The 20999-nt window shown below is 35.4% G+C and overlaps 1 protein-coding gene across 6 annotated transcripts in view; it reads right to left on the reverse strand.

Moving 5' to 3' along the window:
- Positions 1-20999, reverse strand: part of mtSSB (mitochondrial single stranded DNA-binding protein) — a 96528-nt gene that overhangs the window by 17401 nt on the left and 58128 nt on the right. The window contains exon 6 of one of the 6 annotated variants that reach the window (XM_069826452.1): positions 11354-16498. The exons of 4 other annotated variants lie outside the window; for them this stretch is intronic. In XM_069826452.1, coding sequence (XP_069682553.1) covers positions 16287-16498 — 212 coding nt within the window. In that variant the 3' untranslated portion in view covers positions 11354-16286. Of the gene's footprint in view, positions 1-11353; positions 16499-20999 lie in introns of those variants that run through there. One more of the 6 variants, XM_069826449.1, reaches the window with a different exon arrangement.

The raw sequence follows: 20999 nt of genomic DNA on the forward strand, positions 1-20999 counted from the left end.
GACCGATTATGTCAAAACAATATTAGTATAAGTAGGCCACCATGTTAGAAGCATTCTTAGAAACGGAAATTATTTTATTGCCCTTTTACAATTCGATTTGGAGTGTGTGAAACAGGTTCGCGGTATGAATTTCCTTGAGTTTACCTGATTTTACTTGAGATGTGAATTTCTTTCAGTGTGAGCTTTAATTACCTTACTGTAGTTTATATTTGGCAATAGACCACTCTGTCAAAACCACTTCTTACTTACTTACTGGCTTTTAAGGAACCCGAAGTTTCATTGCAGCCCTCACATAAGCCCGCCATTGGTCTCTATCCTGAGCAAGATTAATCCAGTGTCTATCATATCCCACCTCCCTCAAATCCATTTTAATATTATCTTCCCATCTACGTCTCGGCCTCCCCAACGGTCTTCTTCCCTCCAGCCTCCCAACTAACACTCTCTATGCATTTCTGGATTCGTCCATATGTGCTACATGCCCTGCCCATTTCAAACAAATGGATTTAATGTTCCTAATTATGTCAGGTGAGGAATACAATGCGTGCAGTTCTGTGATGTATAACTTTCTCCATTCTCCTGTAACTTCATCCCTCTTAGCCCCAAATATTTTCCTAAGCAGCTTATTCTCAAACACCCTTAACCTATGTTCCTCTCTCAAAGTAAGATTTTCATATTATGTTGCACGTAAATTTTTTAAAAACGTAATTGTGTCCACCTGAAAAAAATAGAGATGGGTTATTTAATTTAATATAAAGAATGTATAAAAAACGTTTGGAGCTAATACTAAGTTGTCATGTTCGGTTTGACATGGAATGCCTCATATATGTACGTAATTTAGAATGAATTTATGGGTTTAAAGTGCAAAAAGTTACTTTTGTTTGGAACATTTGTATTCTTATATTACTACAATACAGCTCTGGCAGTGTTGTGTTTAAAAAATAGAACATTGACATTTTCTTGTGTAATCTATTTAGACTGAAATTTGTACTTGAAAGTTCCAATATTTATAATTGTTTTTCAGAAAACTGGAGATATTTTTTTTCACATTTACATTAGCCTCTTTTAGATACCATATACATATTACGATAGTACTACCAGAGTGGGTAGAAGAGAAAGTGTGGTAACTCTGCTAGAGTCTGATGGGACTTTTAAATCCTCTGCTGTCGCCGCAGCAACTGAACAAAACTTAGATGTGACGATCTTTTTAAGACTGCAGTTTTCCTCTTCGTACTGTGGACAGAGCTGATAGAACCTGCTCTGCTGCAAAGTTAGAGAGAAATTTCTTGTATTCGAGTGATCTTTATTGTGCCGTTTATGTGAGTGAGTAAGTGAGTAGAAATATACCTAATTATTTGTTTGCAGATGTGAATCCAGTTATATAACCTGTAAGGAGGTAAGACGTTTCTTTTCTCCACCAAAAGACAAGGCTATTTTCCAGAAGTGGTGGAATGCAATTCCACGAAAAGACACAAAACTGCATGCTCATTCCTATGTCTGTGATATACATTTTTCTGAGGAGATTTTATGCTGTCCATATTTTGTGTTTTTGTGTGTAAAAAGCATACATATGTATATATGTGTATGTGTACAGCATAAATATTAGCAAGCCTTGTGCTGCCATACAACATAACAGGGGAAGTTGCTTCAAGAGAGATCTATGGGTGGATACAAGAACTTCTAACTGTGCGCCAAATTCAAAATGAAACATGTGTCCCAAACCTACCCACTCTCGCCTAATGCAAATAAAACAGTATAATAATAATAATAATAATAATAATAATAATAATAATAATAATAATAATAATAATAATAATAATAATAATAATAATTTATTTATATGAATGTGTTTGCCAACTGCCAGTAAGCCTATTAAAGTCCAGCACAGTAATGCAAATAAAACAATAATAATAATAATAATAATAATAATAATAATAATAATAATAATAATAATAATAATAGTAATAATAATAATAATAATAATAATAATAATAATAATAATAATAATAATAATAATAATAATGGAGATTTGATACTGAATTTTATGAAGAGGAAACAGGACTCTAGCGATTTTATATTCCCAGACAAGCAAGGAGGATATCAGTTGTGTTCAAATATCTGATATAGTTATAAAGTTACCACAACCTTCAAAGTGTGTTGGGACACAGAGAACTAGGTGCCTTTACTCATTTGGAGTTAGTTTTCAGATGTTTGCTAATGTCCATTAAGTGGTGTCCCAAAGCTCCTGCAAGCTGTCCCATTCCCCCTACTCTGTGGGAGGAATGGGACAATATGCAATACAAAATATAACAATGATTTTCATAAATATTTTTTGAAGTTGAGTGGAGCTCATTAGGTCCCAAGTATGTTCAACAAATAAAGATTGTACCAAGATGTAACAACATCAAATAAGTAATTAAATTTTAGTTGAAATTCAAATATTCTGAAAAATGTCCCATTCCTACCCACTCTCCCCTACTCACATCATCACAAAAATGTTCAGTTTTGCGAAGATGTACTTTTTTTGCGTACTTCTCTCTGAAGCTGGCAGAATGTTCCAGTTTTCTGTTGATTATTATACTCATATTTACAATTCAGGGAGTGTATGATATAACTCAAGAGTAGTTAATGTAGTAGTTACATTTTAAAAATAAGTAAAATGTTGTGATAAACTATAATATACTTTCATCTAGTGGGTATTTTTTACATTGACTTGAATAGCACTCCTGAAACGGCGGTCGAAAAACAGAGCTAGCGCCTCTCTGTAACGAACCGCTGGACTAGTGAAAGTAATATCACTTTCTATTCTACCCGCTCTGGTACTACTTTGTTTTCTTTCTTTATTATTTTTTGTGACATATGTCACCATGTGTATCTAAATAGTGAAAATTTAATTTCTAACATGCTTAGAAAATTATTAGTAGAATTTTTATATTAAAAAAATTAAATCAGAAAAAGGTAGGCTAATTATGAAGGAAATGAAACTAGAACCTTATTTGTTTTTAAAATCCACAATTTTATGTTATGGTAATAACTATTGTTGTGGACATATTTTGAACACAATGCTGGTATTGATTTCCAGACCTTTAATGTTATGTTCTGAAAAAGATGTAGGCCTATGTTTTTAGTTTTTTGTAAGTGGTGTTTATAGCCAAAAGTAACAATAAGGACTGTGTTGTGACAAATTTAATGTTGAGTGTGATTTTATATGTGTTTTTTAATCATAAGTTATTTATAATGTCTGATCGGCATGTACGAAAGGTTAGGTTCTATAGTTGTTTCTGAAGCTGAGCACTGCATAACAGTCATTTGCTCTTCTCATCTGGTTTCTGTCTAATTAGTACATACAATATTTTCAATTTGTATATGCCTTATTAAGAGCTTTGCCTGCCTAGAGAAAGAAAGGCAAAATAACCAAAAGAGTGAAGGTGTAAATGTGACAATTATTGCTGCAGGAAAACTATTTAGTAACAAAATTTATTTTTCTCTATACTGACTTACTGGTTTAGTTGTCACTCTTTCTTTCTGTGTAAATTAACCACAGTTTTTAGTACATTGTACTACATTGAGTACAACTTTTTTTCTTGTAAAGATTTTATATCATTGGTGTATTTGAGAAATGTATGTTAGATAGGTAGTAGGTAGTAACTGAGGCTGCAATATGTTTTATGAATTTGTTTACATTGCCTCTCTTCTTGGTTAGTTAGGCCCTGGGAATAAGTCAGCAGATCACTAACCATATGGCTCTGTAGGCCTATTCTTCTTGAAGTAGTGGTTGCCCTTGGAAACGTCACTCCATCTGTTGCAATCTATTATATACCTCTTGAAAAGATTTTCCTAACTGCTGATGATTTGGATGTCGAGGAAGTCGTACCACAAATCTTCCAGTTTGATCTCTTGTTGTCGTTGCTACAAAATGTTTTTCACATTCTTCTTCTTCTACTGTTCTTGTTCTTTCTGGAATATCTTCTAATTCCCAGCAACGCTGTAGTTGATGTTCTAAGTTGTCCCTGTTACAAGTAAAGAAGTGATGTTACTGCTATAGTCGAAATAACCTCTGCTGTCGTTGCTTGAATCCTACCAGATAATATCCACCCTAGTTTTGTGTTGTGCATGGATAGACAGTCGTTTACGTCCACCCATGCTTCTGGTCGCAATATTCGGAAGAATAGTTCAGCTCCTATCAGTAGATCAATCTTCCCTGGTTTGTTGAAAGTAGGATCCACTAGTTTCATTTCAGATGGGATATCTTCCTTCTTGTATTTTACATAGACTGCAGGCATCTTCCCCGTGATCTTAGAAATCACTGAGAACTTTGTATCAGCTGTGAACTTTCCATCTGTTGATGATAACTGAGTATACATGCAATGTGTAGTTTTCAATGGTGTTCCATTTATTCCTTGTATAGGAATTTTTTCCACTGACTTTCGTAATCTCAATCTCTGTGCTAATTCTTCAGTCATAAAATTGCATTGTGAACCACTATCAAGAACACATCTACATTGTTGTAAGTCTCCTTGCGCATTCTTCACCATTACGATGGCTGTTGACAACAATACATGTGACTTTACTTCATTGTTGACGCTGTGACATGTCTGTTGTGTAGTCACGGAATCCCTTTGTTGTGTCTCTGCTGTCTGGTTTGGATGTAGGAGTGTATGGTGCTTCGCTCCACACTGTTTGCAGGTCCCGGCTCGACAATCCTTCACTAAGTGTTGGCTTCGCAAACAGTTCCAACAGTGTCTGTGCTTAAGAACCCAGTTCTTCCTCTCCTGCATACTGCTACATGAAAATCTTGACAATTGTACAGAGAATGTGACTGGTTACAATAATAACATCTAGGTTGTGTCATTATCAATGCTTTACTCACTTGCTTTCCTCTATCTAACTTTACTCTATATTCAGGTATCGGAGTCGTACCCTTATTGTTTCTAATGCTTGAGATTTATGTTCAAGAGAATCCAATAACTCCTTGAGTGTTGACATATTTCGATCTGCGCAGCTTAATTCCCATTTGTGCCTACTCTGTCTATTTTCTCCAGTATCAATTGTAACAATAGTACTTCATGTAATGGAACCTCTAAAGATAGCGCTTCTAACGCATTCATATTGCTCTTTACTTGGCTCACTAATGACAGTAAATCTCTGTGTGATTCCTTGCTGATTGTTGGAAGTGACAAGATTGCTGTCGCATGTTTCGACGTAATAAGTTTTCCATTGTTGTATCTCTGATAAACCATGTCCCAAGCAATTCTAAAATTTGCATCACATATTGTTAGATTTTCTACTAGTTTGTGTGGTTCTCTCTTTAGTGCAGATAATAAATAATGCATTTTTTGAGCTTCTGCTAAATCACTACTTTTTACCATTAGACTGCTAAACGTATCCCTAAAGTTGAGCCAAGTGCTATAATCTCCATTGAAACTAGGCAGACTAATAATCGGCAACTTTATTTTCCCTTCAACAACGGGTTGATTGCTCTCTTGTGCAACATTATTACTGCTTTCCATTATTGTTAAAATCTTGATTTTACTCTATCATACCGCTCTTCAAATTCTATCCTGTCCTCTGAATGATCTTCGTCTGCTATCATTTCTAATTGAACTTGACTTTCTTCATATTTCATTTGTATGCTTTCTAGTCTCTCATATTTTACCTTGATCATACCCGGTTCTGTTACTTCATGAACCCTTCCAAGAAATGTTTCAAGCCTGGTTAAACTAGCCTTAGCTAAACCTCTCTGATGTATAAGTATCTTTGAATCACTCATGTTGTAATTTATTTTCCTACCTTGTTGATAACAATAGTTTGAATCTCACTGCCAAGCTGATTGTTAGAATTACTGGCCTCAGTTGTTTCCTTGGTCAACGACCTTCGTTTAACCTGGACGTCTTGATGGTACTGGATTGCAGCCCTTGGAGTTCAGTGCAAGGCCGCTAAGTGGAAATTCTGGATTGTAGCTTCGGTAGCCTGGTGCTAGGAGTTGACTGTCAAGCCGCCAGATGACTCTCACAGAACTTGCCTTTCCTTGTACAATTCACAGCATTCATCCTTAGCCATCTTGGACTTTGACCACAAATTCACTTTTATGTTTCACTGATTTTTGCACTGTTACCTGTGTTTCCAATGTCACTAATACTTATCCGGTTCACAAGGACCAAATGTAAAGTCCTGGTACCTCGAATTGTTGAATAAAACACATGTGGACTGTAGAATAATGTGCTTTATTGTCCTTGATGTTCTAGCCGCAACAGTACACCATCATGTTTGTAGACGCCCTCCTTATGGAGGATTACCAACCCTGAGGTACCAAACCTGGCGAAGTGCCAACCTTGAAGTCCCAAACAATGTCATTTTAAAGTGCAAAAATTGCACTATTTTACACTATTTTTTAAGGTTCAATAAGAATATAAAATGGGCCCCTTTTAGGGGTTTATACTTTTAAAATATGTTTTTATATAGCAGGGACTTCTAAAAAGAAAAAAACAATATCATTACATTCTTGGAAATGTTTTATGTAGAACTCCAATGGTATCAGAATGGTATTCGAATAAGAACTTGTACAAATAATTTACTGATGGTGTGTTTGGGGCAGATGGCTCAGACCTATGCTAGTCAGAGCAAGAGGGGGTGATGAGGATGCTGCTTCTCAACAAAAGGCGTTATCAGTGATGCAGTGTTACTACAAATAAAGAGATAACCTAAAGTTTTAGAAGCACGTATGCCCATCAGCATTCAGCAGTAGCCCTTTAGGTAATGTAAGACTTTCGAAGTATCATGTTGTATTGTGTGTGTGTGTGTGTATGTATGTATGTGTGTGTGTGTGTGTGTGTGTGTAAAATCATGACTGACTTGGTAGTACGGAATTATAGTTACTGTTTTAATCCATTTAAATGTCTAACCACAGAGTTTTGAATTAAAAATTAAGACCTGTGACCTCTCAAATGCTTGTAAAACTAAAAATGGAAGGTGTGACCTTGTCTCGTGATCTAGAAGCGTGCAATAGTTGCTGCATTAAAACATCAAAACTTCCTAAAGAGCAACGTGCAAGTGAGTAATGTTTATCTCTATTAGTAATACCAAAGTTGCAACAATAGAAAAAAATGAATATCCAGATAGTGATATCCTCTCCTCATCCTCTGTAAGTTAGTTCAAGAAGAATCCTTAGATGTAGTGAAATTGAATGAGAGTTTAGTGACGTTTGAAGAAACACCAATAAAGAAAAGAAAACTGATGCAAAAACGATATCCATGAGAAAAATTGCAGAAAATATCAACAACAATGAAGGATAAAATATTTCATATTGAAGACACTTCTTCAAATGGAGATTCAAGTAAGTGTCATATAATACAAAAACTAATAGCTTCTTTCCATGAAACAGATGACAGAAATCTTAAAATACAAATACAGTATTAACAATTTTTGACACTTGGTCCTATAAAAAAAATAAAATAGCATTTTGACGCCACCTCTCACATGATACGAATATCTAAACAAGTAACCACAGAAAAGGGTATTTTAGCAACTTCTAACCCTAAATTTGGAAAAAGTCTTGAACCTTCTACAGTAGGAAAGGTTGTTGAATTTTATAATTCCGATGAAGTAAGAAGGGTTATGAGCAGTATATAAGGATTGTTTCTGTTAAAGAAATTGGAAAGAGAATTCAGCAGAAACGATATTATGTAACCTTAAAGAAACATATCAGTGTTTCAAATATAGGTATCCTGACATCAAAATAGGATTTTCAAAATTTTCCGAACTGAAACCAAAAGAATGTGTTCCTCCCTGGAACTAGTGACACCATTCAGTTTGTGTTTGTGCTCATCACGAAAATGTTAAATTGACAGTTGATGGTATTAATATTTCTCATATCACTGCAAATTCAGATCATATTCTCACTAATCATAAAGACTGTTTGTCACAAATCATCTGCAATCCCCCCATCATCTGTTATTTAAAGAGATGTAATGCTTGTCCAGGAACTGAAAATTTAATACACCATTTATGACAATTCTCTGATGAACACTCTATAGAATAAATTACCTACATACAATGGATGACAGCATATCACACAAATTTAAGAACCCTGATATCACCAGTTGAGGACTTCCTAGACAAATTATCAACCAAACTTACTGCCTCATTCGTTCATAGCTCAGCAACAGAATTTATTTTTGAAGGAATGCAAAGAAAACCTGGGGTCAGGAGAGTGCATAGTGATAAACGATTTTTTCAGAAAATTACACATTTATTATCCAGGATTCCTTCAGGGCATGCATTGGAACAATAGGCAGGCCATGATCCATCCCTTTGTGGCTTACTATAAAGAGGATGATGACATAAAGCATAAGAATTTTGTTACTATTTCGGAATGTTTAAAACACATACCAATGCTTTACACCTTTACCAAAGAAAAATGTTGCAATTTTTTAACAGGAATTGGTAGTACTACATACATTAATCCTTGAGAGCTCGCGCACGGTCTTTTCGACCGGGTGTGATAAACGTTTAGCTTCTGCTTCAAGGTCACTTGAGTTCTGCCGCTCACCCCTTCAGTACCTTTCATTCGACTCTTCCAGAATAAGATGTGATTGTTGTCATGCACTTTGCTATTGGTCAATTTGATTTGAAACTGTTGTTATAGAGACCTGGTCGTTTCAACTATGTGCGAGTCACTACGCAACTTTGTATTGTTTACTTGGTGTATAAGTATAATGTAGTTTTTTCTTATATTTATAACTTTTCACATATACGTACGTTTTTGTCAGTGTAATACTTTATTTTCACTACTGATCCCTGTACATTGCCGTGTAGAAATATGGATGAAGAGGGAGAAAGGATAAGAAACCTTATTGATAGTGTAGAAAAGGAAATGGCCCGGGAAGAAAAAACAAGAAGGGAAGCTGGTGCAGTCAGAAGACAATTGTTCCATGAAGAAGAAATTATCAGACCAATTGATAGCATTGAATCGGACGTTGAAGAAGAAGAAGATATGATTGACGAAATCGATCATAACACAAACTCTGCTCAATCAGCAGATGAGGAAGTAGACCTTGTTCCAGGTCCAATTTATACAGGGAAAGATGGAGTAACAACATGGGAAATGCACTGTCCACCACGTAACAGACGTGTTGGCGAACATAATATAGTAAGGTTCATACCTGGTGTAAAACAGGTAGCAAGGAGCGCATCGACTCCATTCCAGTGTTGGAAGTTATTTTTTACTGACACTATCATTGATGAAATTGTTAGACATACAAATATAAAAATTGAAAAAGTGCGTCCAAATTACAGCCGCCCAAGAGATGCTCACAATACAACGAGAACTGAAATGGAAGCTTTTATAGGACTTCTTTATATGGCTGGAGTTTTGAGAGCATCTCATCTGAACCTGTTCGACCTTTGGTCTGCTGATGTGACAGATGTTCCTTATTTCAGAACTTGTATGAATTAGATACAATTCAAGTTCCTGGTGACAGTTTTAAGATTTGATGATTCAAATACTCGACAAGAGCGCAGAAGTGTTGATAAGCTTGCTCCTATTCGATCTCTCTTTGAGCAAATTGTTCAAAAATGCTCCGAGAATTTTACTGTTAGCGAATACGTCACTATCGACGAGATGTTGGAATCTTTTAGGGAAGGTGAAGTTACAAACAATTCATAAAAACAAAATCGGCAAGATATGGAATAAAGGTATTCTCTCTGGCATGTGCAAAAACCTTTTATACACTGAATATGGAAGTCTACACTGGTAAGCAGCCTGAAGGACCCTACCAAGTTGATAACTCTGCTAAATGTGTTGTGAACAGGATGGTGCAGCCAATCAGTGGATCCAGGAGAAACATCACCACTGACAACTGGTTCACTTCAGTGCCGCTTGCTGATGAACTTCTAACAACTCACAAGTTAACATTAGTTGGAACGCTGAGAAAAAATAAGAGGTAGGTGCCCCCTTTATTTTTGCAAAGTCGTTCAATGGAAAATAGCAGTGTTTTCGGATTCACCAAGGACAAGACCCTTCTGTCCTACTGTCCGAAAAAGAAGAAGGTGGTGTTGCTGTTATCCACCATGCATCATACCGATGAAATTGATCCAGACTCTGAAGAATCTAGAAAACCTTACTTACATGTTGACGTTTTATAATTCAACGAAAGGAGGGGTGAACATGGTGGACGAGTACAAGGCTAGGTATTCAGTTGCAAGAACCAGTAACCGCTGGCCTCTAACTCTGTTCTTTACACTACTGAACATAGCAGGCATCAATAGTTTCATTATACTGAAACACAATATTCGCCAATTTGACATGTTTCGAAGAAAATTCCTACAAACACTCAGCAAGGAGTTGTCTAGAAATTATCTACTTGAAAGACTGCAACTAAAAAATCTGCCGCATCAACTGAAGAGAAACATCAGAGAAATTACTGGAACTGCCGAAGAAAGAAATCCACCTCCATCTGGAGAAGATATGGGTCCAGGAAGGTGCCATCTCTGCGATTGGAAGAAAAATCGTAAGTCTAAGACGAGGTGTAATGTATGCCGCCACTTCATCTGCAAAGAACATACTTAGTCAACTTGCACTTTTTGTGCTAATCCTGAAAAAAGTGCCGATGGTGATAGTGATGAAGATATGTAATACGTGTGAGGTCATGTGACTAAGTGAGTTCATCTTCTAATATTATTTTCTTCTGTGTTTGTTGAATTTAGGCCTATTTCACACCAATAATGACTATAATGAATAGGACAAGTGGAAATACCGTCATATTTTTGTGTTACTCCTATACCAGGCCATGACGTTGATGAAAATCTTTAACATATAATGTGATTTATATATTTTTCACAGTATAAAGAACACTCAAGGTTACTTGGATATTGGCATATTCATCTTCTTTTTAATACATAATAACAGTGATGTTAATGAATGAAATACAGTTAAATAATGTTTTTGTAATAATAATATTGATGTTAATGAATAAAATACAGTTAAATAATGTTTTTGTAATAATAATATTGATGTTAATGAATAAACTGCAGTTAAATAATGTTTTTGTAACTTTTGTGCTAACAGATATTAGCAAAAAATATAGATTCTGCTTCATTCCCACGCACGGTCGAATTGACCGTGCGCGAGCCATGACGTGAAGTTTACAGGCGCGAGCTCTCAAGGGTTAATACATTTTTCTGATGGCCCGAGTGCTCAGTACAAAAATAAAACCAATTTTTTGAACATATGTTTCCACAAAAATGATTTTCAAATTTGCGCAGATGGCTCTTTTTCGTTACATCTCATCTTGTGACATAGGGAGTGCTGCTAAGAGACTTGCAATGAAAAGTAGTCTTCAACAAGAATAGACCCCCATCACAACACCAAGAAAATTGTTTAATTGAGCCAAGAAGAACATTTCCAATACAGTTTTCGGTTTTTCATCGATAGTGAACACAAGGAACATAGTAATGTTTTGCAGTCAAGTACCAACAAGCAAAAGTAGTATGAGGCACTTTACAACTGCACTTTTATGTTTCAGTATCAATATCTCAGGCCATAATAAAAAAACCTATTCATTTCAAAATGAGGGGAGAGTGGTGAACATTTAAAATTATTTAACAGATACCTGATTAATTTCAAAAGCCGTGTGCCATAAAATGTAAAAACTCTAAATTTTAATGTTCATTAAATATTAAATGGCATGTTGAGTTCGTGTAAAATAAGTGATGAGCATGGTAAACTGTAAAGTGATCAGTGACTCATCTACACATCCAGAACTTCGACCTTGTACACATTGTGGTACCACACTGCACCACACCGTAGGGGTAAGTCTACTATTGTGAGTCAGCCAATTCATGATGCATGATTTGGTAACTTATTTAATTTTTCAGTACTTATTAGGAACACCATTTTGATTTTTTCTAGGATTGTATAAATAACTTTGAATTAATTATGGAATTTTTTCTAAAATTTTAAAGTGAGTCTTTGGAATTGAAAATAATATTTATAATATCAAGTGTTTTGTAAAAATTGTAATATTTAAGAATTTTTTTTGTTTCATGTGTGAAAGAAGTATGTATTTTAACCTTCAAAATGAGCCAAAAATCATACATTTCTGACAACTAATACCAGAAATATTTCGAATTAACTACAATGATGCTTGCAATATTTCAGGAACTTTAATGCTTCCTACTTACAAACATCATCAAAAGGAAGGCAGTAATTTTAAAGATACGATGGAATGGTATGATGTCATAGATGACATCACTACTACAGCCATATGAGAATTAACTAAAATGATTATCTTATTTTTTCCCCTATCATCCTTGTCTATTTAGATGAATATAGGTTAAATAGGGCCCGTCTTCTTGCTTATCAAGTAATGTGTAGTCTTAATTATTAACTATATCACATTTACAGATTGGATTAATGTTTTCGGCAATTATTTTCCATCATCAGATCAACATAAATGTCTTATTTGCCATCATCAGATCAACATAAATGTCTTATTATACATACTGAATACTGGTTACGACATTTATGTCACCACTGACAACTGGTTCACTTCAGTGCCGTTTGCTGATGAACTTCTAACAACTCACAACCTATATTCATCTAATTTAATTGTTTATTGGTCTATGCCTTTTCAAAATGAAAATATACTTGTCTATTTACCTTTTCTCCTTTTCTTCTATCTTTCTTTTTTCTCTTTTCTTGTCTTCTCTCTCTTTCTTTTTACATTTTTTTTTTTTACATATCCACAATTACACTCTATGTTTACATATATTAACTACCTATAGTACATTTTATTCACTCACCATTGCCAACATTGGGATTCAAACCAAGAACCCTTATATTTCAGCAGATGTCCAACACTTTAACCATTAAGCCAAGGAGACAAGTTACAAATCGATTGTCAAAATCAGCTATCTGTAGAATTACGTCGATTATTTCTATGGTAATAGTCTATAAACGAAACAATAGATGGAACTGTAAGTACTATAAAATTTATAAAATTGGATGTACTACGCACAAACAACTCAAAATATTGGAAATGTGTTGTTGTTGTTTTCTAATGCCAGGCGTTTGACAATGAAGTCATTTGACCTCTTGCACTCCAATATTTTTCAAAGATATTATCATGACAGCCACTGAAGCACAGATTTTGAGGTGTTCCGAATCCATTTCTATGAAAATGGCAAGTTGTAGCCGATTTAAGTGAACACCATATTTTAACGTTTTGGTGGCTACTTCATTCACACACAACCCCCAGAATGTCTGGAGGACCACACCTGCTGTTGGTCGACAGGTCCATTGGACCTAGCTAGGAGATCATGTTGATCACCAGCTTTCCCTCCTTAAGCCACTGGAGGACGATTTTATTGCCATAGCAGGTCAGCACTAGGAACAGAAAAGTAGAAAGAGGAGGAAGGAAAGGGAAATGAACCCCTAGGCCTCGAACACTCTAATGCCGTCGGGGTCGAAGAAAGTAAGAGTTCAGTCAGAGGACTGGATAGGAAAGGGTAAAGAGGGAATTAGGTATTGGATAGAGGAAAATTATACCAAATTCAGTCATTAACTCATCAAGCGGACCAGTGCTAATGGATGAGTAGCCCCTCCCTTTAGTTCAGCTCGTAAAATTATGCTTACTAACAGCTGCACCATGGGAAGGTAGGGATGGGACATTGGGTATTTGACCAGGTTGGTTCCTCAAAGCCTTCAATGGGAAGGATTAATGGCTCTCCCCACTGTATCCGACAGATACCCTTTTGGAAATGTGGCTAAGAAACTGGAGAATAAAAGTCAATATACGTAAAACTCAAGCCATCATTTTTACCAGAAGAAAGCCAAAAATACAAGATCACCTCAATCTCTTCTCCAGAGATATCTATTATAAACAATCTGTCAAATACCTCGGCATTACACTTGATAAACAACTTCGATTTCATCACCATGTTGAAGCAGCTCGTAACAAAGCATTAGCCAGATTCATTCATCTATATCCATTGTTGAAGTCACTTTACATCAGACTTCCCTTGAAAAAAATCCTTTACACTTCTGTTATAAGATCTCAAATGACCTATGGCTGCGAAATCTGGAGCAATACAAAATTCCAAATTATCTGATGTCTTCATGCTATACAGAAAAAAGTATCCCTAACTATCACTGGTGCAGACTATAGCACCACCAATAAACAACTACAAGACATGCTTGAAATAGAATCATTCTACGACATTATACAGAAATTTACAGAAAACTTTCATAAGGACTTGCTGTACCACCCCAATCCTCTGATAAGAGCCCTGGCAACAAGAATATAAAATAACAACTACAGTCAAGATCGGTCACCTCAATTAAAAATATAAATGTTCCTGTTTGTTAACCATCTCTGTTAAAGTAAAAGCCTTTTCAGGCTGACACTTATGTACCATACATGTTCCTGTCAATAAAAAAAAATAAAAAAAATAAATAAATAAAAAAACAATAAATAAAACTGGTAGAAAACTTTTAAATTCCTACACATTGTCAGTACTAGAACTCCATTAATGCTTGTAATGTGGCAGAAAGTATCGGTACTAGTGAAACTGTGCAACATGCTCAAGACATATGAGGGGTAGTCATAAAGTTTTAATTATCACCTCGAAAAAATGAAGTTGCGACCATGAAACTTGGTGATGGTGTTAGTCCTTTTCTACATATTCACCCTTCAACGCGACACATTTTTCCCAACGATGGATGACTTGACGGAGGCCTTGGTTGTAGAAGTCTGCATTTTAGCTATTCAGGAAACGTTCCACCTCAAAAATCACCTCATCGTCATTCTGGAAATGCCTGCCATGCAATGGTTTCTTCATCCGAGGAAAGAGGAAGAAGTCACTGGGTGCCATATCAAGAGAATACGGGGGGGGGGGGGGAGAGTGAAAATTTGATAGCCTAAAGAAGCAGCATGTTTGACTGTGTCCTGTGCAGAATGAGTTGGGGCGTTGTCATGAAGCAAAAGGATCCCCTTGGACAGCTTCCCGCAACGCTTCGTCCTGATAGCCTTCCATAACCTCGTCAGGAGATTTCGGTAGTATGCTCCTGTGATGGTTTGCCCCTTCTGAGCATAATCTGTCAGCACCACACCTTGGATGTCCCAAAAAACACTCAGCATCACCCTGCCCGATGATGGTTGGGTCTTCGCCTTTTTCGGTGGTGGTGAATCCACATGTTTCCACACCCCGTATTCTCCTGATATGGCACCCAGTGACTTCTTCCTCTTTTCTCAGATGAAGAAACCATTGCGTGGCAGGCATTTCCAGAATGACGACGAGGTGATTTTTGAGGTGAACAGCCAAAATGCAGACTTCTACAACCAAGGCCTAAGTCAAGTCATCTATCGTTGGGAAAAATGTGTCGCGTTGAAGGGTGAATATGTAGAAAAGGACTAACACCATCACCAAGTTTCATGGTCGCAGCTTCATTTTTTCGAGGTGATAATTAAAACTTTATGACTACCCCTCGTACAACACACATTAAAGTGGATACATATTATATCATCACTACGTACTATAGAAAAAAGTATTTAGTTTTATAGAGAATATAACTTACTTCCATCGGAAGAACCAAAGCATTATTCCCATAGTGAAAAACAAGTGAAATTTAAAACTTATATAAATGATCATCAAAAGTGACTTTTGGTTTCGAATTATAGTGTAGTGAGTGTAAGAAAATGACTGCTATTACAAATAATACTTGCATTAAAGACTGTAAATTTTAAATTCTACAAAACATCGTGCTTAATAATGTTGGCTTCATGGAAAGACTTCAGAAATAGCTGGTAGTGAAACTAATTTAAGCTTAGTTACAGGTTATACTAGTGAAGGATGTGCATGATGAATAAAACAAAATGGTGAGTACAAAATATTATATATGTTTAATTTAATGCCATTAACTCCATTTAAATATGTAATGAAATTGTCAACTATAAAAAAACAACATGGCTGTACGTAACTATTATAACTACCTTGTAACATCATCTATGACATCATAACCTTCCATTGTATCTTTAAATTTACCAGGAAGGCTAATAAAAAAACATGTTTTTCATTTTTTCATTCACAGAATATGTAAATTTGATTTCAACGAAATTGGGGACATGAAGGTCAAATTTTCTTTAAATTTATGCGATTTGACATGGATTGACTCGTATGTTTCTTGACTGGATACTTGAATTCGAACTTCTTTCAGGAAAATCGACATCTGTCCACTTAAATCAGATCATTTTCAACTACTACAATTTTATTATCGCATTGTCAATTCATCATCATGAGTCACTTGTCTGAAAGAATATGACATCATCTGCTACAATTGCGGTGGTGGTGCGAGGATTTCCTTCTTCATCTTTGACCTCTCCATATGTCAGTCTTCCTGATACATAAACCCTCTGTCCTTTTTTCAGATATGTATAAACAGTGTCACGCAATGAAGGCTTGAACACGCAGATCCGATGCCAATCTGTCCTCTGTACAAATTCTCCTGAAAAAGGACCAACACACAACAATGTCATTGTCTTAAGTCTCTTTTATAACACAGTCTCAAACACGAGCAAAGAATAACTGAAATATATACAGATCTAAGATTAATCATGATTCAAGGAAACAGTGTTGTTTCCAATACCGAAGAAAAATAATGCAAAGAAATGTAACTAGTTCAGGACTACCACCTGATATCGCACTTGGCGAAGATTCTTCTGTGAATACTGAAACAACGTTTAGATTCTAAGATGGAAGAACAATTGGAAGAAGAGCAGTTTGGCTTCAGGAAGGAAAAAGATACGAGAGATGCAACTGGACTGCTATGAACAATCGGCAAAAGATATAGGGAAGACCAGCTAACTTAACCTCATCCAAAGTACTTATTAAGATATGACACTTGAGAGGACGAGGACGCACTACTGGGAAACTAACCATTTCTCTTCGTCCTGGACCTCTCGCATGTTATATTGGTAATTAGTAACAAGTTTGAGGGAGGGACTACAACAGTGCATTAGAATATACAGGTAAGTGTCAAAGGATTTTTGTGCTGAAAGTATTTGTGGCTGTGAACTAAAACCACGTGTTCATCACTATGTAAATATCACAGAAATCAATTAAACAAAATAAAATTATGCCTTCTTTGATGTAGCTTTTCTGGAGAATTACCTAAATATTAGCCTACTTAAACCTATCGTAGACCCAACCTAACATGTTGATCATTTTCTATTCATATAGCCCTAAATGTTGGTATCATGCATGAATTTTATGATATGACAATAAAATTTTTGAAGTGTTATGTTATTGTTTGTTATTGCAGCTTGGCTTTACTACAGCTAGGAAAGTGGTAACAAATTCACAGAAGGGGACCCCAACTTGTGACACAAGGAAAACATAGACTACATAAACGTCCAGTGACTGATGCTGATGATTTTACGAAAGATGCAATTGCGAGATTTATTTATGACAAGTTACATAAAGGTAGGGAAGTTACAGGAATTATTGTGTTGATTTATGCAATGTAATTCTAATATTAGTCATATGTATAAAAATCTTGCATAATTTTCATTTATTATTACAGGGGAAGTAGTAACAGCAGCAAAAGTTCTGGAACATATGAATGATAATCATGAAACATATTTATTTAGAGGATCCTTATCATTGGTGAAAAAGAATTTTGAGATATGAAATTTGTATGGAGCAAAGGGGATCCTTATACACATGTACGAGAAAGTGATGTTATTCGTTTTAAAAGGTCATGCTTTTTGTGAGAGTATATAAGAAATGTGGAGCGTGAGAAACCTAAACCCGTAGTATTGTTGGATGAGACTTGGATTTTTATGAATGGTAAGTTTCAATGTATTGTGAGACATTAGATGATTGAATTTTTTACTAACAAATATGTTAACACTTATGTGGAATATGAAATTGCAATTAATATAGGCTACTAGTCATGAATTCAGGTGGGAACAACATGTTTTGCAATTAATAGTTTCATATTATAACTAGAGGTTAGTTATAAAATTCTTGAACGGTTTTCCTGTGTTTGACATTTTAGTGTCCCTTAGAGTTTCAATGTGAATTGCTTTTCTTTCTCTGTTTTTTTTTTTTTTTTATAGGATCACCCACTTATTCATGGAGTAAACCAGGTGAAGTTTCCAGTGACATGAATGGTGTTATTTGTAGACCAACAAATGAGGGTGGAAGATTAGATGCCAGAATGAAAGGTGGATTTATACTTGGTAAGCCATATTGATTTATATTTTACATAAATTTGACAAGAGTAATTTTTTAAGCCAGGGTACAAAAATATGTATGTGTGTGTATCTAATGCTCTGGATTTAACAATGAAGTCATCATCCTTCTTGCTTCCCAATATTTTGATGGAAGGTCCACAAATGTCCTAAGAGTTCCACAATTAGCCAGGTGCTCCATCTCCATGTCCTCTTCTCTGGTGCACAGTAAGCATTTAGGTGAATTCAGTACTCCAATACGATGGAGTTGTTTACTGAGGCAATCATGACCACTGAGGCAATCATGGCCATGGCAGATTTTCGAGGTAGATCAGGAATTAGTTTTGGATCTTTGAATGATTCTTTCCATTTTGAATTTTGATGTTTTGCCTGTTCGCTGTAACTTATTCTTTTTATGACTCGCTTTATTGATTCATATGGGAACTTGAAATTTGTTTTTAAGTTTATATAAGTTCCTTTCTTTGCTAACATATCTGCTTTCTCGTTACCATTCAGTCCGCAGTGGGCCGGGATCCATTGGAAGACCACTTTTTTATTTAGCATTTGAATTTGTTTTACCATGCAATGAATTTCTTTTACTTTTTCCATTTTAGGGGTTGTAGTTGAGCTGATGGATTGGATTGCAGCTTTGGAGTCAGACAGGATGACTATGTTTTTGCACTGGTTTAGCCAAACAAATACATTTTGAAGTGATGTATAAATGGCTTCAATTTCGCCATCAAAATTTGTTGTGTACTTGCCAACATTTTTATAAAGAGAAAAGTATTGGCAAGTAGCTCCTGCTCCAGCTCCTTCATTTTGATCCATGAGAGATCCATCAGTGTAAATGTACAACCAGTCCTTTTGTGGATATTTTCTATTAATTGTTTGTAGGGCAATGGCTTTTGCTATTTCTGGATTTATATCTTTTTTGTTGAAGACTTCATCAAGATCAAGGCAGCAATCTACTTTGAAGTTATTAAGTGGATTATATCGAGACATCAAGTTTTCCTTTTCACTTGGTATTTCTAGAATTTGCTTAAGCTTTTCTACCTCTTGTATGTATCCATTTTGAGTCCTCAATGTAAATTTAGAATCTTTGTATTTACTCCATTTATCCCAATTTGGAAGCCTTCTTAATTTTTCATAGGTTAAAAGGGCTTGTTTTTCAAGATCTATTACAACTGGTTTATTGGATGTGATTATTTGCATGGCTTCAATTGGAGTAGTTTTGATTGCACCAGTGATGAGACGTAAAGCTTGGTTTTGAGTGCGTTCTAATATCTGTTTATTTGTGGTTGATGAGGTTATTAGTGCTTCACCACAGTACGTTAAGATAGGCTTTATGTATGTGTTGTAGGTTGTGTTGAGTGTACTCCTTGAGCTACCCCATTTCGTTCCTGCCAGTCTTTTTAGTAATTTAAAACGATTTGTTGCCTTTGTGCTGATCTGTTCAATGTGATTTCTCCATGTGAGCTTATTGTCGAAATGTATACCCAGGTATTTCGCATTTTCAGTTCTTTGTAACTTATCATCTCTATAGTTTAGATTTATTTTCACTGGTTTCTTTCTTAATGAGAAGAGTTGAAAGTTTGTTTTTTCTGTGTTCACTGACATCATATTATTTGAACACCAGGTTTCAAGTGCCACTAACGATGACTGGATGGAATTTTGAAGTTTCTCTACTGCGTTGGTTTTATGTGACGTCCAAATAACCAAATCATCAGCAAAAAAAAAAAAATCTGTTTTATTTTCTTTATTTAAATGCTGTGAATTCATGTGACGTAATTATATGCCCAGGTATCATTTTTATTCCAGGTGCTGATATAATTTTTTCATGCAATTGAAAGAAAAGTCAGGACTACCATAGTGCTATGAATGGTCCTGTAGTTGAGAAGTGGGTGCAAACACAGTTGTTGACCTGAGAACATCAGGGCAATGCGTTACTGTCATGGATAGTGCTTCATATCATAGCAGACTTGTGGAAAATCAGCCTACAACAAAATGGAGGAAAGAACAGATACTGGTGATTGTAATTGGATATAATAGATTTGTTGCACTAAATGATAAAAGTTGATGGTGTGACATCACCTTTTGATATTATAAGTTACTATTGCAATATTAATTTCCATACTACTACTACTACTACTACTACTACTACTACTACTATCATTATTATTATTATTATTATTATTATTATTATTATTATTATTGCAACTGTTATTTCTCATGATTAGGCATAGACATATATCTACTCATAGATGCTACTTTTTTCTTTCAGGTGAAATTGAATCTACATAAGAATCCTAAGACAACAGAGCCATGCCAATTACTGTCCTGAAGCGGTCTTTACTTATGTGTTGTGTCTATATACAATTAATTCTTTCATTTTTTTTTACCCCTTAATGCAATGAAGTTGTTGGTTGATTGATACCCAGTGTTCAGCAGTTGATGTCATTTGTTATCTTGCACTCCAGTATTTAACCGGATGACTGAAAGTTGTGTAAAGCTGGACAGTCAAGACAATGATCCATATCTTCATTGAGATTTCAGAAATGGCACATGGGAGATTCTGAAATATCAGTTCTTTGTAAATATTTGAGGCAATCATGGCCTGTGATAATATGAGTGCTGCCACTGTAGATTTTCATAGAAGTTGTTATTAAATTAAGTGTATTATTTTTACTATGTATTGTACTATATTTTTGTTTCGCTTAATTGATGAACTGAGGAGCGTTTTTGCAAAAGTCGATAGATGCAGAAATTTTCGAA

This window comes from Periplaneta americana, chromosome 5 (genome assembly GCF_040183065.1).
Source record: "Periplaneta americana isolate PAMFEO1 chromosome 5, P.americana_PAMFEO1_priV1, whole genome shotgun sequence".
Taxonomy (NCBI): Eukaryota; Metazoa; Arthropoda; class Insecta; order Blattodea; family Blattidae; genus Periplaneta; species Periplaneta americana.